This window comes from Eschscholzia californica, unplaced genomic scaffold (assembly GCF_041429995.1).
Source record: "Eschscholzia californica isolate CP2 unplaced genomic scaffold, dmEscCali1.0.p SCAF_1, whole genome shotgun sequence".
Taxonomy (NCBI): Eukaryota; Viridiplantae; Streptophyta; class Magnoliopsida; order Ranunculales; family Papaveraceae; genus Eschscholzia; species Eschscholzia californica.
In genome coordinates this window covers 50590020-50608341 of record NW_028238198.1, presented here as the reverse complement: position 1 = coordinate 50608341, position 18322 = coordinate 50590020, and the positions used below count along the sequence as shown (strand labels likewise).

The following is an 18322-nucleotide window of genomic DNA, read 5'->3' as shown; positions in this document are numbered from 1 at the left end:
TAGAATGGAGAACACGAAATTGAAGAAGACAAAAGAAAAAAAAGTAATCTGCAAGGTTGAAAAAGAGTTACTTGCATCCAATGATAAGCAAATTCGACAAAGATAATTAAGAGATGAATTACCTAGAGAAAAGATTCAGAGACTCGGAGTCTCAACAAAGATATATATATAAATATAACCTTTAAAGGGGAACAAAAATCTTAAACTAAATCTTTCAAGCAAATATCTTATGTGGATACCAGCCTTTGGTGTAGTGGTTGGACACTCCTCTTAAGTCCATGAGGTTGTGGGATCGAGTCTCAGTGGAAGCAGTTTGCCATCAAGATTTATCCCATGTAATTTAGGCTATAAATAAAGTAAATAATGTAATAACTAACGTAAATCTCACAAAAAAAAATCTTATGTGGATAGCTATATTCGTATGGTGTAAGTCAATTATGTTTGACTTAATGGACTTTGATTTAATACGGGAGCAACTCTACAAGGCTTTAAATATTAAAATAATAATTACTTTGATGATTATAAACAAATACAATACAAAATAGAATACCTAACTGTCATTCTTCTTTCTTATTCTTTCAAGGCTACTAGCCTACTACAAGTAAACTACAACTTCTACCACTTCACTATTTTGTTTCTCAAACCCTACATGGACGAGAAAAATCCTTCAATCTCTGCGTGAAGAAGTTTGTTCAGGCGTTTCTATAGTAAGAATTAATGATGTTGATGAGGTAAACCTCCTAACTTTATTTTATTTTTTATTTCGTTTTTGTAGTTTGGAAGTATCAAATAAGATTTCATGAGCAAAATCCGTAGTGAAAGAGACGGTTACCAACATTTCGTGGAAAATCTACGGAAATTTACTACTTTTTTCTAGAGTTTTACCACGAAATTATATGCATTTTTCTTGTAGTTTGCCCCGAAATTTCAAAGTAAAATTAAATTTCATATTTTAAATATTTTTCGATCTTACTTATATATTCTTTGCAATGTTCTTATAGAGCACCCAATTTAACGCTGAAACATCATCATTTGGAGACGAGATCATACATTTAAGAATTAGATTTCCTTACCTAAGTGAACTCTTTACGACTGAGAGGGTATGCTACTCTTACTTACGCATCCTATATTTTTTTATACATCGTACGAATTGATAGAAAATTCTTTCTAATTTTGCAGTTGTTCGAGACAAGAAAGTCAGTTGTTGAGTGGTGCACGGAGAATACAAAGCGAAATCTCTTCGTCTTAGTTAAGAGATTAGGAAGAAAAAAACAACGAAGACAACGGGTCATTTAGTTTGCTGAGGTGTTCTAGGGGTGGTACATATGCAAGTCACAAGGCGAAGAGTTCCAATGTCTACACAGACTCCGCCGAAAAGAGACACACAAGTTCTTCAAAGTGTGATTGTCCCTTTTCAATTATAGTAAAATGTTTGAAACACGACAAGTGGAGTGTTGAAGTATTGAACAAATGTCACAACCACCTGCTAGCTCAGAATCTCATAGGTCACATGCATTTGTTTCTCGGTTGAAGGAGGATGAACAAGAACTTGTCAGGGAATTAACAACCACTAGAGTATGACTCAAAGAACTTTTGTTGCTTCTCAAATAACATAACTCATATAGTCTCGTTAATCATAACCATTACATTTCACTCAAACTCAATCCACAGAGTCCACTTCCTCCCATTCCACAATCTCATTATTATGAAAAGATGAAAGGTCTAAATTATGATATATGGTACAAAAACTTTGAAGGACAATTTCAAAGTTTCAAAAAAATGATGTCAAACGAGAAGGTCTACAAAGCCATGACAATAGTCTCTGAATTATGTTTTTCCTCATTAGTTAATTTTTTAAATAAAACCGTATCTTTACAATTGATTATTTTATTTTATTTGTCTATTGAATTTTATGAAACTATTTGTTAAATAATTTTATTTTATTTAACTAGCAATGATGCCAAGATATTTCACTATTCGTCGATATCTAAAACTCTAGAAAAAAAACAGGGAAAGAAATCAAGTTGCCCGATTTCATGGCAACTTGGCTTCTGATTTGTCATTTCTTCGTGGGATTTCTATGACAAAGTGGCAAGTCAGAAGGGTACTTGCCACGAAATCTGGCAACAGAAACCAAGTTGCCAAATTCCGTGGCAAAGTTGGCTTCTGACTAAGTATTTTTCTTGGAATTTCCACGAAAATCGGACATTTTTATATGGGATTCCCACAAAAATCTGGCGTTTGTCCGTGGGATTCCCATAAAAATCTGTCTATTTTCACGAAACACGAGCAGATCTCTTGCTATAAAGATAATGTTTGTGGTTTCTAGCGTTTTATAATCCGGGGTTTTCTAATTCATAGTTTTTAAGGTTCTTTAATTTTGGTTTTGTTCAACAACTCATATTTGGGAAAGATTCAAACCAAACCTAACAAATTTGACGAAAAAAATCTCAAATCAAAATTTTATGTTGGAATAATGGTTATCTTTTTCCTTGAGAAGATTCTTCAACTATTTCCTTTCATTTTCTTGGTCTGACCATGATCAAGAATGTCTTCAAAATTTCCCTCTCTGCAAATTTTATTGGCGATGAAGAAAAACCGGAGGGTTTCTAGAAGAAAAAAAATGGAAGAACTTAAAATACAAAATCTAATTTTTAGAGGGCATGGGTCAAATATATTAGAGTGATGCCCGTGCAAACCGAGTTTGAATTTGTGTTTTGCTGATGAAATATTGAAAACTCAATTTGCAGAAGAAAAACCCCCGTATTTTTTCCTGAGATTTTTGTTTAAAGAAAAAATATTGAAAGTGAATCTTGTTAGAAAATGGATCTTGCTAGAAAGATAATAAAAAATCCTTTATAAATATATAAACTTTATAGGAACCAAATATCTAAAAATAAGTTATATAGATTTAAAGTTTAAATAGAAACCAAAGAATTAGTTACACAAAATTATAAAAAATATTTTAGTGGTTGCATGTGTTTTGTGGCTGAATAATAATTATAAAATGTCAACAGTTGGTAGCCCAAGTGGTTCCAAGGTGTTGACATAAACTCCAGAAAGCCCTGGAGGTCCCAGGTTCGAATCACAGAGAAGGTGGAATCTTTGGTTATTTGAATTTGGGTTATTAGGGTGTAAATAATGTTGTTGGGCTTTGGGCCATGTCTTGTTGGGGTGGTTGATTGCGTCGATATGAACCCCAAAATCCTGGAGGTCCCACGTTCGATTCTTACAAGAGGTGGAATGATGATGTATCAATGTCATGTAATGACTAAAGTTCATCGTAGTCCATATTCAAAAAAGAAAGGCCGCGACTTTGGAGAATAAAAAAATTCTCCCGGAAATAAAAATTTTAGTCAATAAATATTAACTCAAGGGCATATTGGTTTTTTAGTCCAAAAATTAACTTGATCAAACATTACTCCCTAATCTTCTTCATCTTCTCTCTCCCCCTCCCTCTCTCTTTTTCTCTGTCTATTTTTTTCCTCTCTCTATCTCTCTCCTATTGCTCTATCTCTCCCACTGTCTCGCACTATCTCTCTCTTGTTCTCTTATTCTTTCCCTCTTCTTCTCTCAGTCTCTCTATTTCGATTCCTCATTGTCTATCATTACTATATCTCTCTATTGCTCTCACTATCTATGTCTCTCCATCTCTCACTGTTTCTCTCTCAATCTCTCACTGTTTCTCAATCGATCTATCATTATTTCTCAATTGATCCCTCATTGTTTCTCTCCCTATCTTCCAGAGACACCACTCCTGCAAAGAAAAAATGTTCCCTTCGTCGAAACCTGACATCGAGGAGGGCTTCTGGTGAAACCCTCCTCGAGGATTTCGTGGCTACGAAACATTTTGCGGCCATGACTATTTCGTGGCAACAAAACCTTTCGTGGCATTACCATTTCTTGAACACGAACTCTGTGATTTCGACTGAAAGATCTATACAAACTGAGAGAGATAGGGCGAGAAAGAGAGATAAAGACTGCGAGAGAAATAAAGATAGTGAGAAAGAGATATGTATACAACGAAAGAAATAATGAGAGTGATCTACAATAAAAGGGAGTGATCTAGAGTGAGAACGATAGATAGATAGTCAGTGAAAGCGAGATAGAGAGAACGAAAACAACAAGAGAGGGATGGTAACAGTGAGTTAGAGTGGGAAAAAAGAGGAAAGAGAAGAGGTAACAATGGTGGTGAGAATGGTGGTAGAATGGTGGTGGTGGAAAGTTGTTGTGGTGAAGGTGATAAAGAGGATGAAGAGTAGGGGCAATGTTTTATGAAGTGAATATTTGGACTAAAATAAAATATGTCCCGAGAATATACAAAAAAATATGGATTCCACAGAGAATATATTCGCCAAAGATTATTCTTTATTTCCTAAAGCCATGACCAACAATTTTCATCAAAAAAAAAAAAAAGCCGTGACCAACAAACGAAATACTACGTATATATAAAAAAAGTAATTAATAACAAATGTGAGGGGTAAAGTGGGAAATAATTGGTTTCGCCCATCACCCCATCAGCAACATTTCCACTTTCCAGGCTATAAATATCGCGAAGTTATCTAACTCCCGCCACTTATCCCATACTTTTGAATTTCAATTTTTCAATCTTCAAGAGTAGTAGTCTGAGTTGAAGTTCAAGATCTCTGAATCAAGAAAATGGTGAGAAGAAAGGCTTTCTAATGATTCCTTCCATCACATTCAATCAATCGTCTCTCTTTTGTCACTGATCTCTTGTTTTCTGTAGGTTGTGGTGCAGAAATTGAAGGAGACGGAGATCACAGAACAGGATTCCTTGCTTCTGGTACGATCCCGATCGAATTCTATAATTTCTTTTGATTCTTAGACCTTTTTTAGTAATATTTGAAGTAAAATTCGTGAGATCGAACTTTATTGTTCTCAAATTAAGACTATTAGTCCATCTGCTCGTTTTTCTTTTATAGATCGGATTTCTGTAGATCTTTAAAAAACTTTAGATCGCGTTTTGAATCGTTTTTGTTATGAATTAGCGGTTGAATATATTGAAATTTTACTGGTTTGATTGAATGAAGAAAGCTTTAACATCTTCGGTTTCGTTCTTCAGTTCTGGCTGATTCATCGATTATAGTGATTGGATTGAAATTTCTGATATGCATGGAACGGAATTTTCATCGGTTAACTTAGCTGTGTTTACGATTTAAAACTTTTCAGTCTTCTTATCATATTTATGAGAAATGTTTCTTCGATTTGCTTTTAATGGAAGATTTACAGAGTTTTAGGGTTTTTTCATCATCTGATTAGATCAAAGCATTTCGCGATGCTGATCGTCTTTTACTGCATCAGTTAGATCTATAAATCGTTTCTTGGCTAGTTTATACATGATATTGTCTCCATGGACAGACAAGAAATCTGCTTCGTATCGCAATATTCAACATCAGTTACATCCGAGGGCTTTTCCCTGAAAACTATTTCAACGATAAGGCAGTTCCTGCCCTAGGTAAGCTCATCCCTGTTGATTTCAATAAAAATTCACAAGTATACGTATGTGAATTCTATGATTTCATTGTGCACAATTGTAACAGAGATGAAGATCAAGAAACTTATGCCAATGGATGCTGAATCAAGGAGGCTGATCGATTGGATGGAGAAAGGTAAACGATCCACACAAATCATTGTTTAGAAATCAGCATCTCTTTTGTGTTGATTAAATCAACAAACCTAAGCATATTTTGTTAGGGTTTAAGTGTTTCCTTCTGGTTTTTAGGTGTATACGACGCGCTGCAGAAGAAGTACTTGAAAACGCTTCTCTTCTGTGTGTGCGAAGAGATTGAGGGCCCGATGATCGAGGAATATTCATGTAACTTCATTCTCACTTTCTTTCCTCAATAGCTTGACAATTATGATATAGTATTGAACTGAAAATAGGTTTCAACAAAAAAAAGAACTGAAAATAGGAGTTCAGTTTAGTACTTATAGTTTAGAAACGAGACTGCGTCTGACTTTCTTTCTGATACTAAAACTAAGTAGCCAATGGATTTTTTATGCAGTTTCATTTTCTTATCCGAATTCTGATAGCCAAGAGGTTTCGATGAACATTAATCGAACGGGAAACAAGAAACAGGGAGCGAATTTCAAGTCTAACACCACTGCAGATATAACTCCCACCCAGATGAGGTTGAGATTATTTTGGATAGTAGGATACGGGTTCGATTTTGAATTCCGATTCTTACTAACTTTTTGTACACCTGTTCAATTAATTTCTTTGGATTTGCAGAAGTTCTGCATGTAAAATGGTCAGAACACTGGTTCAATTGATGAGAACCCTAGATAGAATGCCAGAAGAGGTAAAAGCTTTCATTAGTTTCTTTAAGTTTTAAATAGACGATGAAGTAATCTGCAAGTCTTTAACTATATAAGCGATATTTGATTTGTATATCAGCGAACTATTTTGATGAAGCTTTTCTACTACGAGGATGTGACGGTATGTAGCATGTTTCCTTCCTCGCAGAATCTAAACTGGAGAAAATTGTTTTTAGTGTTTGGTGCTTTCTTTCTGCATCTTTTGATTTTTATTTATCTGAGAGGAAGTACTCAGATTTGCTTGAAAGATGTTGCAGCCAGTAGACTATGAGCCTCCATTCTTCAAGTGCTGTTCGGAACAGGAAGCTAATAATGAGTGGACAAAAAATCCTCTTAGAATGGAAGTTGGAAATGTAAACAGCAGGCACTTTGTATTGGCTCTAAAGGTAACACTGAGAACCTGGTAGCAGGATTTGCAGATTACTGAATATTCTTGTTTTTCTTTTCACTATCAATTTGATCTAGTAGGATGATTCGACTTGTTATTTTTGCAGGTTAAAAGTGTTCTTGACCCGTGCCAGGATGAGAACAATGATAGTGAGGAAGATGATGATGTTAGTACTGGAGCAGATTCAGTGCAGATGAATGATTCTTCAGATTCAGAGACTGAGGTACACTTGATTTCCAGTCTTACAGCTAAAAGAACCAGAATGGCTTATTCACTTGTCAATTCTGCCTATGTTATCATCTACTTTTATGACATATAATCTAAAGACTATAGCCAAGCTGTAAAAAAACCTTGGGATCCTTCTCAGGATAACCACTCGTTGGAAGAAGAACGGTACATTGTGGCTCGCGTAGGTAATATTTCCATTTTCTAGCTCCTGACTCCACCGTTCATCCTTTTCCAACTCATTTTTCTCAACAGTAGAAGTTATTTTTTTCTCGTGACAGAACCACAACTACCAAAAGAAGAAAACGACATGCCTGATCACGAAGGTAAGGAATAGAATCATTGCTACAAAAACAAACAGTTGAAATTTCTTATTCGTTTGCTTCAGCAACAGAAAAAATCACAATTCCTTGAGTATAATATATTGCTTATGTTTTCGATTCTGTTTCAGATGATACACAAGATGAAGAAGAGGATGAAAATCAGTTGGCTCGTGTGAGGGACTGGATCAGCTCTCGCCACGTTGACGTCATTGAAATAACTGATGTTCTTTCAAACTTCCCAGACATCTCAGTGGTAAATATATATGTATCTAATAATTGACTGATTTAAATCTAAATGATCAGGGAACCTCTGTTAGGTGCTTCACTGATTTAAATCTTTGGATATATATGTATCTAATAATTGACTTAACTCTCACTTGCAGGCTTTGATTGAAGGTGAGTGAAGAACTTGAGTTCATCTCAAACTGAAAGATGGGGAAGAAAGAACAATGAGCAGCATATTTAACTAGTTCAACATCTTTTCCTTTTTGTTTTTAATTTTGGTTAGTCTGGTTTCAGATATCATGGACAAACTTTTGAAAGAAGAGTTCCTTTCAAGAACAGGAAGGGATACTTACACCATCAACAATCGAAAGGTTTTGTTCTCTTTGGGTTCATATATTTGCTCAGTAATCCTAGTGTCATATTATTTTGTTCACATATACACTTCATAACGCGTGAAAACTACGACAGCAACTCGATCCGGATTTTGCTATGAAGGAAGAGATGGACATACAAGAGAACAGCCCTATTGATGGGAAGGCACACCAAGGAGAAGATGTAGATTACATGTACATGAAGGTTTGTTCAGCTCAATCGTCTTCTCTATTAAGGACCGTTTAAGTGAATTTGATATTTATAATTGTATATTTCTAAGTCAGTTTTGTTCCTAATCTACTCGAAAAGCCGTCTTCTGCCTACCAGGGCTGGCAATAGTGTAAGCATAGGCTCTCTTTATAATGCTTAAATATGGGTTATCTCGAGCCGAAGCACTCATATAAGTTATGACCAAAGCCCAGTCTTTAAGCAGATGAGCATTGACACATTGAACTACAATCTGATTTCATTTATGATGCAGGCTTTGTATCACGCTCTTCCGATGAAATATATCACAGTACCCAATCTACAGAGTAAGCTAGAAGGAGAGGCAAACCAGACAGCCGTGCGTAAACTTATCAATAAGATGGTAGAAGAAGGATTTGTAGAAGGCAAAGGCAACAGAAGACTAGGTGAAATTAATGAACTATTTCCCATTCAAAACTTAATAAATTACCATATTAAATTCTTATCAAACTTCATTTATATATTTTACTTGCAGGCAAGCGAGTCATTCAATCTGAGTTGACTAACAAAAAGCTAGTTGAAGTCAAGAACACTTTGAATAACAAACTCTTGGTAATTAATCTTTTGCAAATTTATCATGTTTCCTTCACAAATATTCTTACTTTGTCTTTGTTTTCATCAGGAAATGGAGGTTATTAGACCAGAAAACAGATCGAGCGATGGAAATTTTCTCAGAAATGGTAAGTGTAACAAGTTATTTATGAATTAGTAGAGAGGTTTCTCATCTAGTGCCTAATACCGGAATGTTTATTAGGAAATGATCATAAGGACATGTCCACCTGTGGTGGACTCCACTCTGTCGGATCTGATGTTACTCGATCTGAAAGAAGATCTGACATACTTCAGAAAGGATCGACAAGAACTGACCAAGCTAAAACGCAAGAACAAGGAAACACACCTATCAGCAGGACCGAGGTTTCAATATCTTTGCTCAGTCCATTTTTAAGTAAAACTTTTTAACGTATAAACAATCTAACTGGTCTCTATATTTTTCATTTTATGCAGCAGCAGCAGCAACCAGTTGCTTCAAGAGAGAGTGGTGTATCAGCGAATGGAAGAATGGTTAAACGTAATGAGGGTGACAACAATACCATAAGTTCTCGTTCAACCCAAGACAAACGATCCAGGAGAGCAAGCATGGTATGTTTTTTTCATCTCCGTGAAATTCATAACAATGTTTGCTGCTGTTTCTGATTACGATCACTTCTTTATTCATACTTGTGGCAGGTTAAAGAACCCATCCTTCAGAATTTGAAGCGACAAAAATCTGAAGGCCCATTGGATTAAATCCGAGAGATGGCAAGTTTGTAGCTGCTGGGAGGATAAAATGACATATGAGCTTGTATTTTTTGCTCCCTACATTTTCTGCAACCCAGAAGTTTCAACAGGCTTGCTTTAGTTTTTTTGTCTGTTAACCTGGATCACTGAGTAAAAACTAATCCCATTTTTCATGTTTTCTCCTTATCATAAAACCCCGGTGCACTTTCATGTTTATATAGTACTATACTGATCATTTTCGACTCAAGATAAGCTCTTTAGGCACTTACTATAGGCATCCTGAGCACCTTTGACCTTGAATTGTAGGTCTGGTACTGTGATTTGTTAATTTGAACTGGCCGGGGAAGTTGGGACCTCACTTGGATTCGGGACTAGTCCAATTCATAAACTCCCGGAGTCGTGTGCCTATAGAATTTTCTAGGATGAAGAGTACTGTTGTCTGTTGGGCTCGATTGTGTTTTTAGGGTGGTGTTTTTTGTCTACAACAGACTTGTCCGAATTAGATTTGTGTGTGGTTAAAGGCGCAATAGTCTTTTTGGGTCAACTCAAAATTTAGGTAATGGACTGGTTATTTTGAGTAGTGTTTGTTTGTGTTACTAAGCTAAATTTGAAATTTATTTTTGTTTGACTCGTTTGATTAGTTGATTTATAATGAGTTTAAGTCAGACTATTAAAATTTAAATAATGAGAAGAAAACAAACACTGCTTTGGATTATTTGATATCCAACTCAAGTAGACTCAAAATCAGTTTAGGAAAAAAAAGAAAACAAAAACAGTTTTAGAAGTCTTTAGGAAGATTCACACGAAAACGAATTTTTCAAATCAAGTTTGGTCATTCAAACATCTTCGGAAAAAAAAAAGAAATTGGTCATTCAAACAAGTTAAATCTTGTTTGGGGGAAAAAACATAATATCATTTGGGTCTCGGGACAATATTGAAACCTTTGGAGCCTCTCCATTGCAAATTAAACTAAAAACCTTTTAAGTGTCACATAATTTTTTTTTTGTTTTTTTCCTTAGCAACTATCTATGATGTAAAATGGGTGTGTGAGATAATATGACAGTGGTCAAATAGAGATATTTCAAGATAACACTACATCTCTGAAGTGCCAGCTTGAGGGATCTCTAACTTCTAAAACTCATCATTTTAAAACCTGAACTAATAAAAATCAAATCTTCCTATATCTTTAAAATGTACAAAATTTATTTTGATACAATAGTAAATGGAACTAATTTAGATATTGGCATTGGAAACCTAAAAATAGAATATCTTTTATTTGCCATAGAAATGAAAATCTCAACCGACACTTAAAACATAGTACTGTATTAATAAAGTTTTTTTTAGTTTTGCTTTGGAAATATTCTGTCCTGGCTTTAACTAATGGGTCTGATCGGGCCGTGTAAATGAGGTCCATGGCAATGCAATGTCCCGGCTAGGGTCTAGGGCGGGAACTAATGGTGGTCGAGCTCATGATAGGTCGGCACCAGATCCTGTTAACCACTTGGAGTGATGAATCGGTTGGGGGGTTTGGGGGGGGGGGGGGGGCACCACCAGATCTTGTTAACCGTCCTTATTAGTAGTGCCACTTGGGAGATGGAATAGACTGGCAGCCAATAACCCCTGGGGACCCACAGTCGAATTTTATTGATACCTCGAGATTCCAGGAGCAGAAAACTCAAATAAACCAATAGACATCTCACACGTGGTTTAACAAACCAAATTTGTAAATTAAAAACATTAGAATCTTATTTACGCTTTTTGCCCCTCGTTTTATTGGTGGTATCGCCTTCTGCCTTTAAAAAGAAGAGTTGCTGAAGAGAAACGGTTTGAGGAGCAACAACATTTCCAGAGCAAAAATGGTATCCAATCTTACTTTTCCTTTTCTTCTTCTTATTTGATTTTTATTATTATTAGTTTCTCTTAGATTTCTGTGATTTTGGTAATTAGGTTAAAATTGAGGATACAAATCAAGAATTGAAGTATTTAGGGTTCGTTAGGATTGCTGCTGTCAAGATCTTGATTTGCTTGTCTAGTCTCTACAATTATGTGAAGGAGAAATCAGGGCCTTTGAGATCTGTGGAGGGTTCTGTTACTAGTGTTCTCTCTCCTGTTTATGATAAATTCAAAGACTTACCTTACGATCTTCTCGTGGTCATTGATAACAAGGTAAATTGTTTCTTCTCATTTTAAGATTTATTGAACCCTAATTTAATTTTTTGATATTCCCTTTTTTGACCTTGTAGAGGACGTTTTCATGTATCTGAATCTGATTAGTCTAACACAAATGAACCTAAAATCAATTGATATCAGTCATTCAGACCAGTCAGATGAAAACAAACACTTCGAAATCAGACTGAAATCACCTCGGACCACGAGTCGGATTTCATGTTCACAGGAGCATGTACTGTGAGAATAGTCCCACATGGGAGAAGGGGTTCTAGCAACCGAGCATATAATGTCTAGGTCCTCCCCACTCATTGCCAAGGGGTATCTAGCAAAAATTTTTGCGTGGCCCGGTCGAAACTCGAAAGTCTATGTACCTAAGAGTTTCTGGCCGGATTGCCCTTCCCCCTGGAGATATTAATTACAAGATATGTGAAGAAGATAGATATGAAACTATAATACTTGTTGAAAGGTGCTTTGAATATATGAGTTGGCCATTAACGAGGTTTGGGGGAAGTAGCTGTAGTCTGAAGGGCAGTTATCAATGTAATTGTCTATGGGATTCGCTTTTGTAAGACGTTGGGGAAGCAAAGAGTGCTAGGCGTTTGTGGTTATTTATATTTGTAATCTTGTTCTTCATACGTAGTGAAATCTTCGTGCCATTGTTCGCCGGTGAAATAGGTTCAACGCCTGAACCACGTAATGCCTTGGACTCCTGTGTGGTTGTTTATTTTCATCTTTACTTTTCTGATATGATAATACTTTGTTGTACTACAAAACTAAGCAACTGTCGTTTCTAATGCAGTTGAATGAGGTTTCGATCAAGCTACATGGGTATGCATCAGCTCCAGCAAAGTGGGTTACTTGTTTCTTCTCTCAGAAGGAGTCTCAGCTGATACAAACACTTAAATCACTGACTCGAGCTGGAGGACCAACTTCTGCAGCAAGCTATGTAGTGAACAAAACCAAGGAATACTTAATGGAGAAATCGGTGATGGTTTGGTTTGAACTTGAAAAGGTTAAAGGGTTTCACAGAGTTGCAGAAACTGGAGCCATAAAAGCCGGTTACTGGCTGGAGAAGTACAATCAAACTGTTGTTAGTATGAGGAAGAAGGATTACTTCGGTTTTGATTATCTTCCTCTTGTTCCTATCGAGAAAATAATCGAGGCATTTAAGAATAGTGTAGAGGAAAGGAAGGAAAGTGTTAAACAGGACTAAATTAGACTTAGCTGTATTGTGACTTTTGACATCTGAAATTTCATAATGGTCACTATTGTTCAAATGCTTTTTGTGTGCTTAAAGAGCTCTATATCTAAATTGACAGAATGTGTAAAAGTGTCTCGGGTGATGATGCGGCGCTCAAGAGCAATAAATTGTTAACAATGATCAAGTTGTTCTTTTTCTCTTCCTCTCTTGCCTTCTTTTGTGGAATAATAGGAAACAATGCGACTCATCAACAAATGGGCGGTCGACCTTTCTCGGTCGGTAACTCCATTCCAAATTGGTTTTAAAGAAGAAATACAAGACATGTTGTAAGAAAGAAAGAGAAAACTTGAAGCTAAACTACAACAAAATTTCGTTTAGGTCCATACATTTCAAATTGGGGAAGCTAGTCACATTTGGATGACCATTTTGCTGAATTCGCCACGGGGGAAATGAACCCGCAAAGGTTACTATAACAAAATGTCGTTTAGCTCTATACATTCTTAAGTTTCTCCATTATTATCTTTCCTTTTAATCTAAACTATTGAAGAATGTTGAGAAAATATCTGACTCATTTGTTACATAAATTTCAATCTATTAGAATTAATAACCATAGGGTGTTGGATGTTTAGTGCTTATAAGAGAGAACACTTGACTATCAATAAAAAAAAAAAGAGAGAACACTTGATATCACTTGGTAGAATGGTGCTTGTTTTGATCACCTATAAGTGCATTCTGATTTGTTTTTCATCACTTATAAGCACAAGGAGAAATGTTAATTGTCTAGTTTTTATCACTTAAAAGTCCAATGGTTCGTATTTACTCATGAAATCTATCATATTTAATCAAACTTCACATCATATATTGATGAGGCAAATAAATTTCATATTAGAGTAATGTAAGAATATACGTATTAAGCAATAACATTTGTACTGTTAACTAGTTCATCAGTAATTTCGTTTTGGAGTTGGAACACATTGTAACTTGATCTTGGGGTCGGAATGTCTGAGATTGTGGCAGCTGATTATCGAAGTCTATAGAATGTTGTTGTACCTCTGCGTCAACATCTTCACATTGTTGGAACAATGAATCATTAAGTGAATGTCGAAGAGATAGTTGTGTAACGATAAGCACACAACCACAATATGGGATTTGAAAACTCTAAAGATGACAATTTTGAAAATATAACAAATCTACACTTCAACAGTAAAGACTCGCTTAATCACAACCTTAATTGGACATGGCACACTTTCAACAACAAAAAAAAAAAAAAAATATTTGGACATGGCACACAGGATGACACTGCCCGAGTTGCTTGAGCTTTTGAGCGTCCATAGTTGCTCTTTTGCATGTTTTGATCATTAAATGACAAGTCTGGATGTTCCAGCTATTTAATCACAAAAAATGAAGGTGAAACTGGTTATAAAACATCAAGGATGGTTAAACTCCAAATAGCATGCGTTTGCCGGGAGTCGAACCCGGGTCTATTGCTTGGAAGGCAATTATCCTAACCGTTGGACTACAAACGCTTCTTGTTAAAAATTTTCTCTAATAAGTAGAAGAGGACTCAAATATAAAAATCCTTAACTCCACAAAGCAACTCTGCTCTGCTCAATATCTTAATTATCTTGCTTGCTCACAAATCCCATGACACCACTTTTTTTTTGTTGACTAAAGGAAATACAAGCACGAAAAAACTAATCAACAAGAGATCAAAGAAGGAAAGCCGGGTAGGTGCTCCACTCTTCAGATGTTTTCTACGGTCTTGCCCAATTTGCTATCTTGTCTGCCTGTGTATTGCTAGTTCACTGAATATGAGAGTATCGAATTTCTTTAAATTTTGTTTCATGTTGTCGGATCTTCGTTATGTGCGCCATTGATTGCCATTGGACCTCCTTTTGTTTGTGTTGGAGATGATCAATGATATTCTTAGTCGTTTTCTATATGCAGGTACTCTACGTTGTTGGTTGCTGCCCATTTCATGTTGTTAAGAATTGATTTGGCCTCGCCTTCTTATGCGTTCCTTCCTTGGGTTGTTTCTGCTATTGTGATGGTGAATTAACTTTTTGAATTGTATACAATACTATCAATGTTTGCAATCTTTTCTACCTTTGAGTGATGCGCTTGTGTTGATTTTGATGAAGGGATCTTGAGGAGGGGCCCAGTCTGCTGATTTTTTGTTTTGTTTATCTTTGTTGTGTGTTGGCGTGTGCACGTTGGTTTTTTTGTATTGTTTGATGTGGAGTCTGTATCAGGTGGTGAAAGTAGAGTTCACACCTGGCTTTCCATATAAACCAGAGCACTTTAGCTAGGAGAGTAACCTGAGATGATTCCAGCTCTTGCCAAGATAAGATCCCTTCTTTTACAGTGGTTATTTGATTTGTTCGTACTGCAAAGTAAAACCAAACAAGCTTCGCATAGGATCAGTGAAGTAAAGCATGTTCCAATGTTTCTATCTGATTGCAATAATCACAGTTAAATTTTTTTCCCAATATATTTACCTATTTCCATCTTGACTGGTAGACTATTAGTGTAACATTTCCATAGGAATAGTTTTATGCGCGGTATAGTATTAATTTTTCAGATAAAGTACCAGTTTGTTTCAGGTCTAGAGGGAACCATATTATTTTCTCTGATATACCTGTACATAGAGCTTATTGTTAATTTTTTCGATTTTGTCAGCGGCCATCTGATTGTGTCATTTTCCTGTTCCTGCACTTTTAAAGCACGTATCATATTGCATATATTCGGGTAAAAATAGTGGTGATAATAGTTTCATCCCAATGGTTATTTCGGTTGAGTTGCTCAACACAGGTGAGGTTCGAGTTGGTGTGATCGTGAAGTGGGGGAGGATGCCATGGAATCCAATAGTCTGTTCAAATGTTTATATGGGTTCCTTTATGCACCTCCTAGAAGATCAAATTGTTTATGTTGTCCAGATTTTTGTGGATATTCTTATAGATCTAAGAGTGTTTTTGTTTCGGTGGACCGGGCCTCGGCGAATTGGGGAAGTATTTTGCTTTGATAATCTTGACCCAAAGGACGTCGGTTGCAGTAATCAGACGCCACACAAGTTTATTTAAGAAAGCCTTGTTGTCGACCCCCGTGAGTCGAATCCCGAGTCGGCGAGTCCCCTAGCTTTTTTGGGAGACAGATCGAACCAGTTAATGGTATGTATGGTTTTGGGTTTTCCCCACCAAAAAGACCGTCGAACAGTTTCAATGCAATTGCTTACACTTTTAGGGTAAGCGAAGCATTGCATCTGATATCGGGGAACGCAGTTATTGTCGAAAGGACAATAGTGCGGCCAGCTTGGGAGAGAAGGTTGGAGTTCCATTTGGCACGTTTATTTTGGATTTGGGTAACTATGGAGGAGAAGGATTGGATTTTACGGGCTCCAATAAAGTGTTTGGTGCCAAGATAGTTATCGAGCGGGGATGCTTGTTTGACTTTAAGATTTCTCACGATTATACGTTAAAATTTCGGATGAGAATTCTTATAGAAGAAGATACTAGATTTAGCAAAATTAATCATTTGGTCAGAAGCAGAGCAGAAGCGGTCTAAGTTCTGGTTTAGATGATGTATATTGTCCAGGGAATTGAGACCGAAAATGATGGAATCATCAGCAAACAGAAGATGTTTGATGCTCATAGTGGAGTGGGGGATAGGGAATCCTATGAAATTGTTAAAAGTGGGCTCTAGGCGTCCCTTAATGAGGACAACCATGGAGGAGATGGAAAGACAAGTTTTAATGAGCTCTATCCAATGGTTAAAGAATCCTAGGTTGCTCATGATGGTAAAAAAATATTTCCATTCGATGCAATCAAAAGCTTTTGACATGTCAAACTTCAGACCTAAATAGCCTTTAACCCCTTATAATTTAATGTTCAACTTATTTTGTCTCTCTTGTTCATCTAAAGTAAGATGATTTTTTTAGGTTTGCTGTCTAATTTGTCAGATTCTTCCTCGAAATCCCTATTCAGTGGTTAAAATCAAAATTGGATATATTGTTATAACCACTGAACCGGAACTGGAGTGGGGGATAGGGAACTGAGACCGAAAATGATGGAATCATCAACAAAGAGAAGATGTTTGATGCTCATAGTGGAGTGGGGGATAGGGAATCCTATGGAATTGTTAAAAGTGGGCTCTAGGCGTCCCTTAATGAGGACAACCATGGAGGAGATGGAAAGACAAGTTTTAATGAGCTCTATCCAATGGTTAAAGAATCCTAGGTTGCTCATGATGGTAAACAGGTATTTCCATTCGCTGCGATCAAAAGCTTTTGACATGTCAAACTTCAGACCTAAATAGCCTTTAGCCCCTTATAATTTGATGTTCAACTTATTTTGTCTCTCTTGTTCATCTAAAGTAAGATGATTTTTTTAGGTTTGCTGTCTAATTTGTCAGATTCTTCCTCGATTCGAGCCTCCAAAATCTCAGGGGCGGCCCTGTTCAACAATACGAGGTTTCAACAAGAAAGAAAATATCATGTCTCATTGTTGGATCATTCTATCCTTCAAACTTGAAGTACTCAGATCATTTTGTACAGTTTACTTCGCCTTCTCCGAGTTCAATTTAACAGCCATGTCACTTTTATCCTGGATCTTGATACAGGAACCTTTACGCATATTGTTGGGGCTCTTGAATCTGAACTTAAAGTCCTGGACACCAATATCTCGTCGCATGTATGTGCCCGACCAAGCGGAGATTCCATTTTTTTTTCTTTTGATGAAATAATTCCATTTTTTTTTGTTGAACTAATTCCATTTTTACTTGGTTAACATTTATGTTGCATCTGTTTTTGTTGTCCCATTTGTCCATAATATTATTTTCAATATCGGGCACGTGAGTTGTATTGTCATGTTCACAGTTGTTTTGCTTGCTACAAGCACCACTTTTTATAGAAAGTCAAAACGTGTGTCGCATACAAGTGTATCTTTGTTTCTAGTTGTTCTCTTTGAACTTCTTCTGTTTCGCATTCGTCCATTTGCAAAAATTCGAAGTATTAGTCACCCAATTATCTGTTTTCCTGGCAGTGTGCATTTGTTGTTGATAGTTTGAATGCTTTCTGTTTCAATTATATTTCGGCATGTGAGGCACCTCCACCCAATCAATATGTGGGTTTCTGTTTTGTGGCAGTGTGCATCTCCCTTGTAAGGGCTTGGACCAAATCACCAATTCACAACCCTATCAGTGTGGGGGTTTTTGTTCCATTCTTAAAATTCATAAGCTTGATATTCCTGTTCTTGTTATTTTGTGTCGTGGTAACAATACCTACTAAGTCCTTGACTAGAACCACCAACGCCCCCAAATTTTCCTATCGACTGTCCTTACTCTCAAGTGCGCAAATGCTTTCGTGTTCGAAGAACTGTTTTTTATTCAAAAGATGTTCAAAGAATTGTTTGAGTAAGCAAATCTTGTTTGAAGAGACTAGGTAGGTTTCTTTTTTCCGTGTTTGCCGTTATTTTTTGTTGCACAAGATCTCAAACACCTCTTTAGACTTCAGAAGGAATATGATTGAAACAAATACAAAATAGTAAATAACCAGCCAAAATA

At 36.3% G+C, this 18322-nt stretch overlaps 2 protein-coding genes and 1 non-coding gene across 4 annotated transcripts; 2 read left to right on the top strand and 1 right to left on the bottom strand.

Annotated features, from left to right (window-relative positions):
• The first annotated feature begins 4508 nt into the window (after nt 1-4508).
• On the top strand, nt 4509-9590 carry LOC147567422 (meiosis-specific protein ASY1-like). 2 transcript variants are annotated; one of them, XM_086654080.1, is made up of 22 exons: nt 4509-4662; nt 4748-4804; nt 5380-5476; nt 5562-5630; nt 5744-5836; nt 6027-6153; nt 6254-6323; nt 6419-6460; nt 6597-6725; nt 6834-6950; nt 7095-7140; nt 7234-7278; nt 7404-7528; nt 7659-7671; nt 7795-7871; nt 7969-8076; nt 8354-8504; nt 8594-8670; nt 8741-8798; nt 8873-9033; nt 9130-9258; nt 9346-9590. In XM_086654080.1, the coding sequence occupies exons 1-22, from the start codon at nt 4660-4662 to the stop codon at nt 9403-9405; spliced, it is 1854 nt and encodes a 617-aa protein (XP_086510206.1). In that variant the 5' UTR covers nt 4509-4659; the 3' UTR covers nt 9406-9590. The 2 variants fall into 2 exon arrangements, with proteins under 2 accessions (XP_086510206.1, XP_086510205.1); XM_086654079.1 differs by having other exon boundaries at nt 9127-9258.
• Nucleotides 9591-11156: 1566 nt separating this feature from the next.
• On the top strand, nt 11157-12950 carry LOC147567421 (REF/SRPP-like protein At1g67360). Its single transcript, XM_086654078.1, has 3 exons — nt 11157-11255; nt 11344-11562; nt 12365-12950. The coding sequence occupies exons 1-3, from the start codon at nt 11253-11255 to the stop codon at nt 12776-12778; spliced, it is 636 nt and encodes a 211-aa protein (XP_086510204.1). The 5' UTR covers nt 11157-11252; the 3' UTR covers nt 12779-12950.
• Nucleotides 12951-14220: 1270 nt separating this feature from the next.
• On the bottom strand, nt 14221-14292 carry TRNAG-UCC (transfer RNA glycine (anticodon UCC)). Its single transcript has one exon. It is a non-coding gene; the product is annotated as a tRNA-Gly (tRNA).
• Between the last annotated feature and the right edge of the window lie 4030 nt (nt 14293-18322).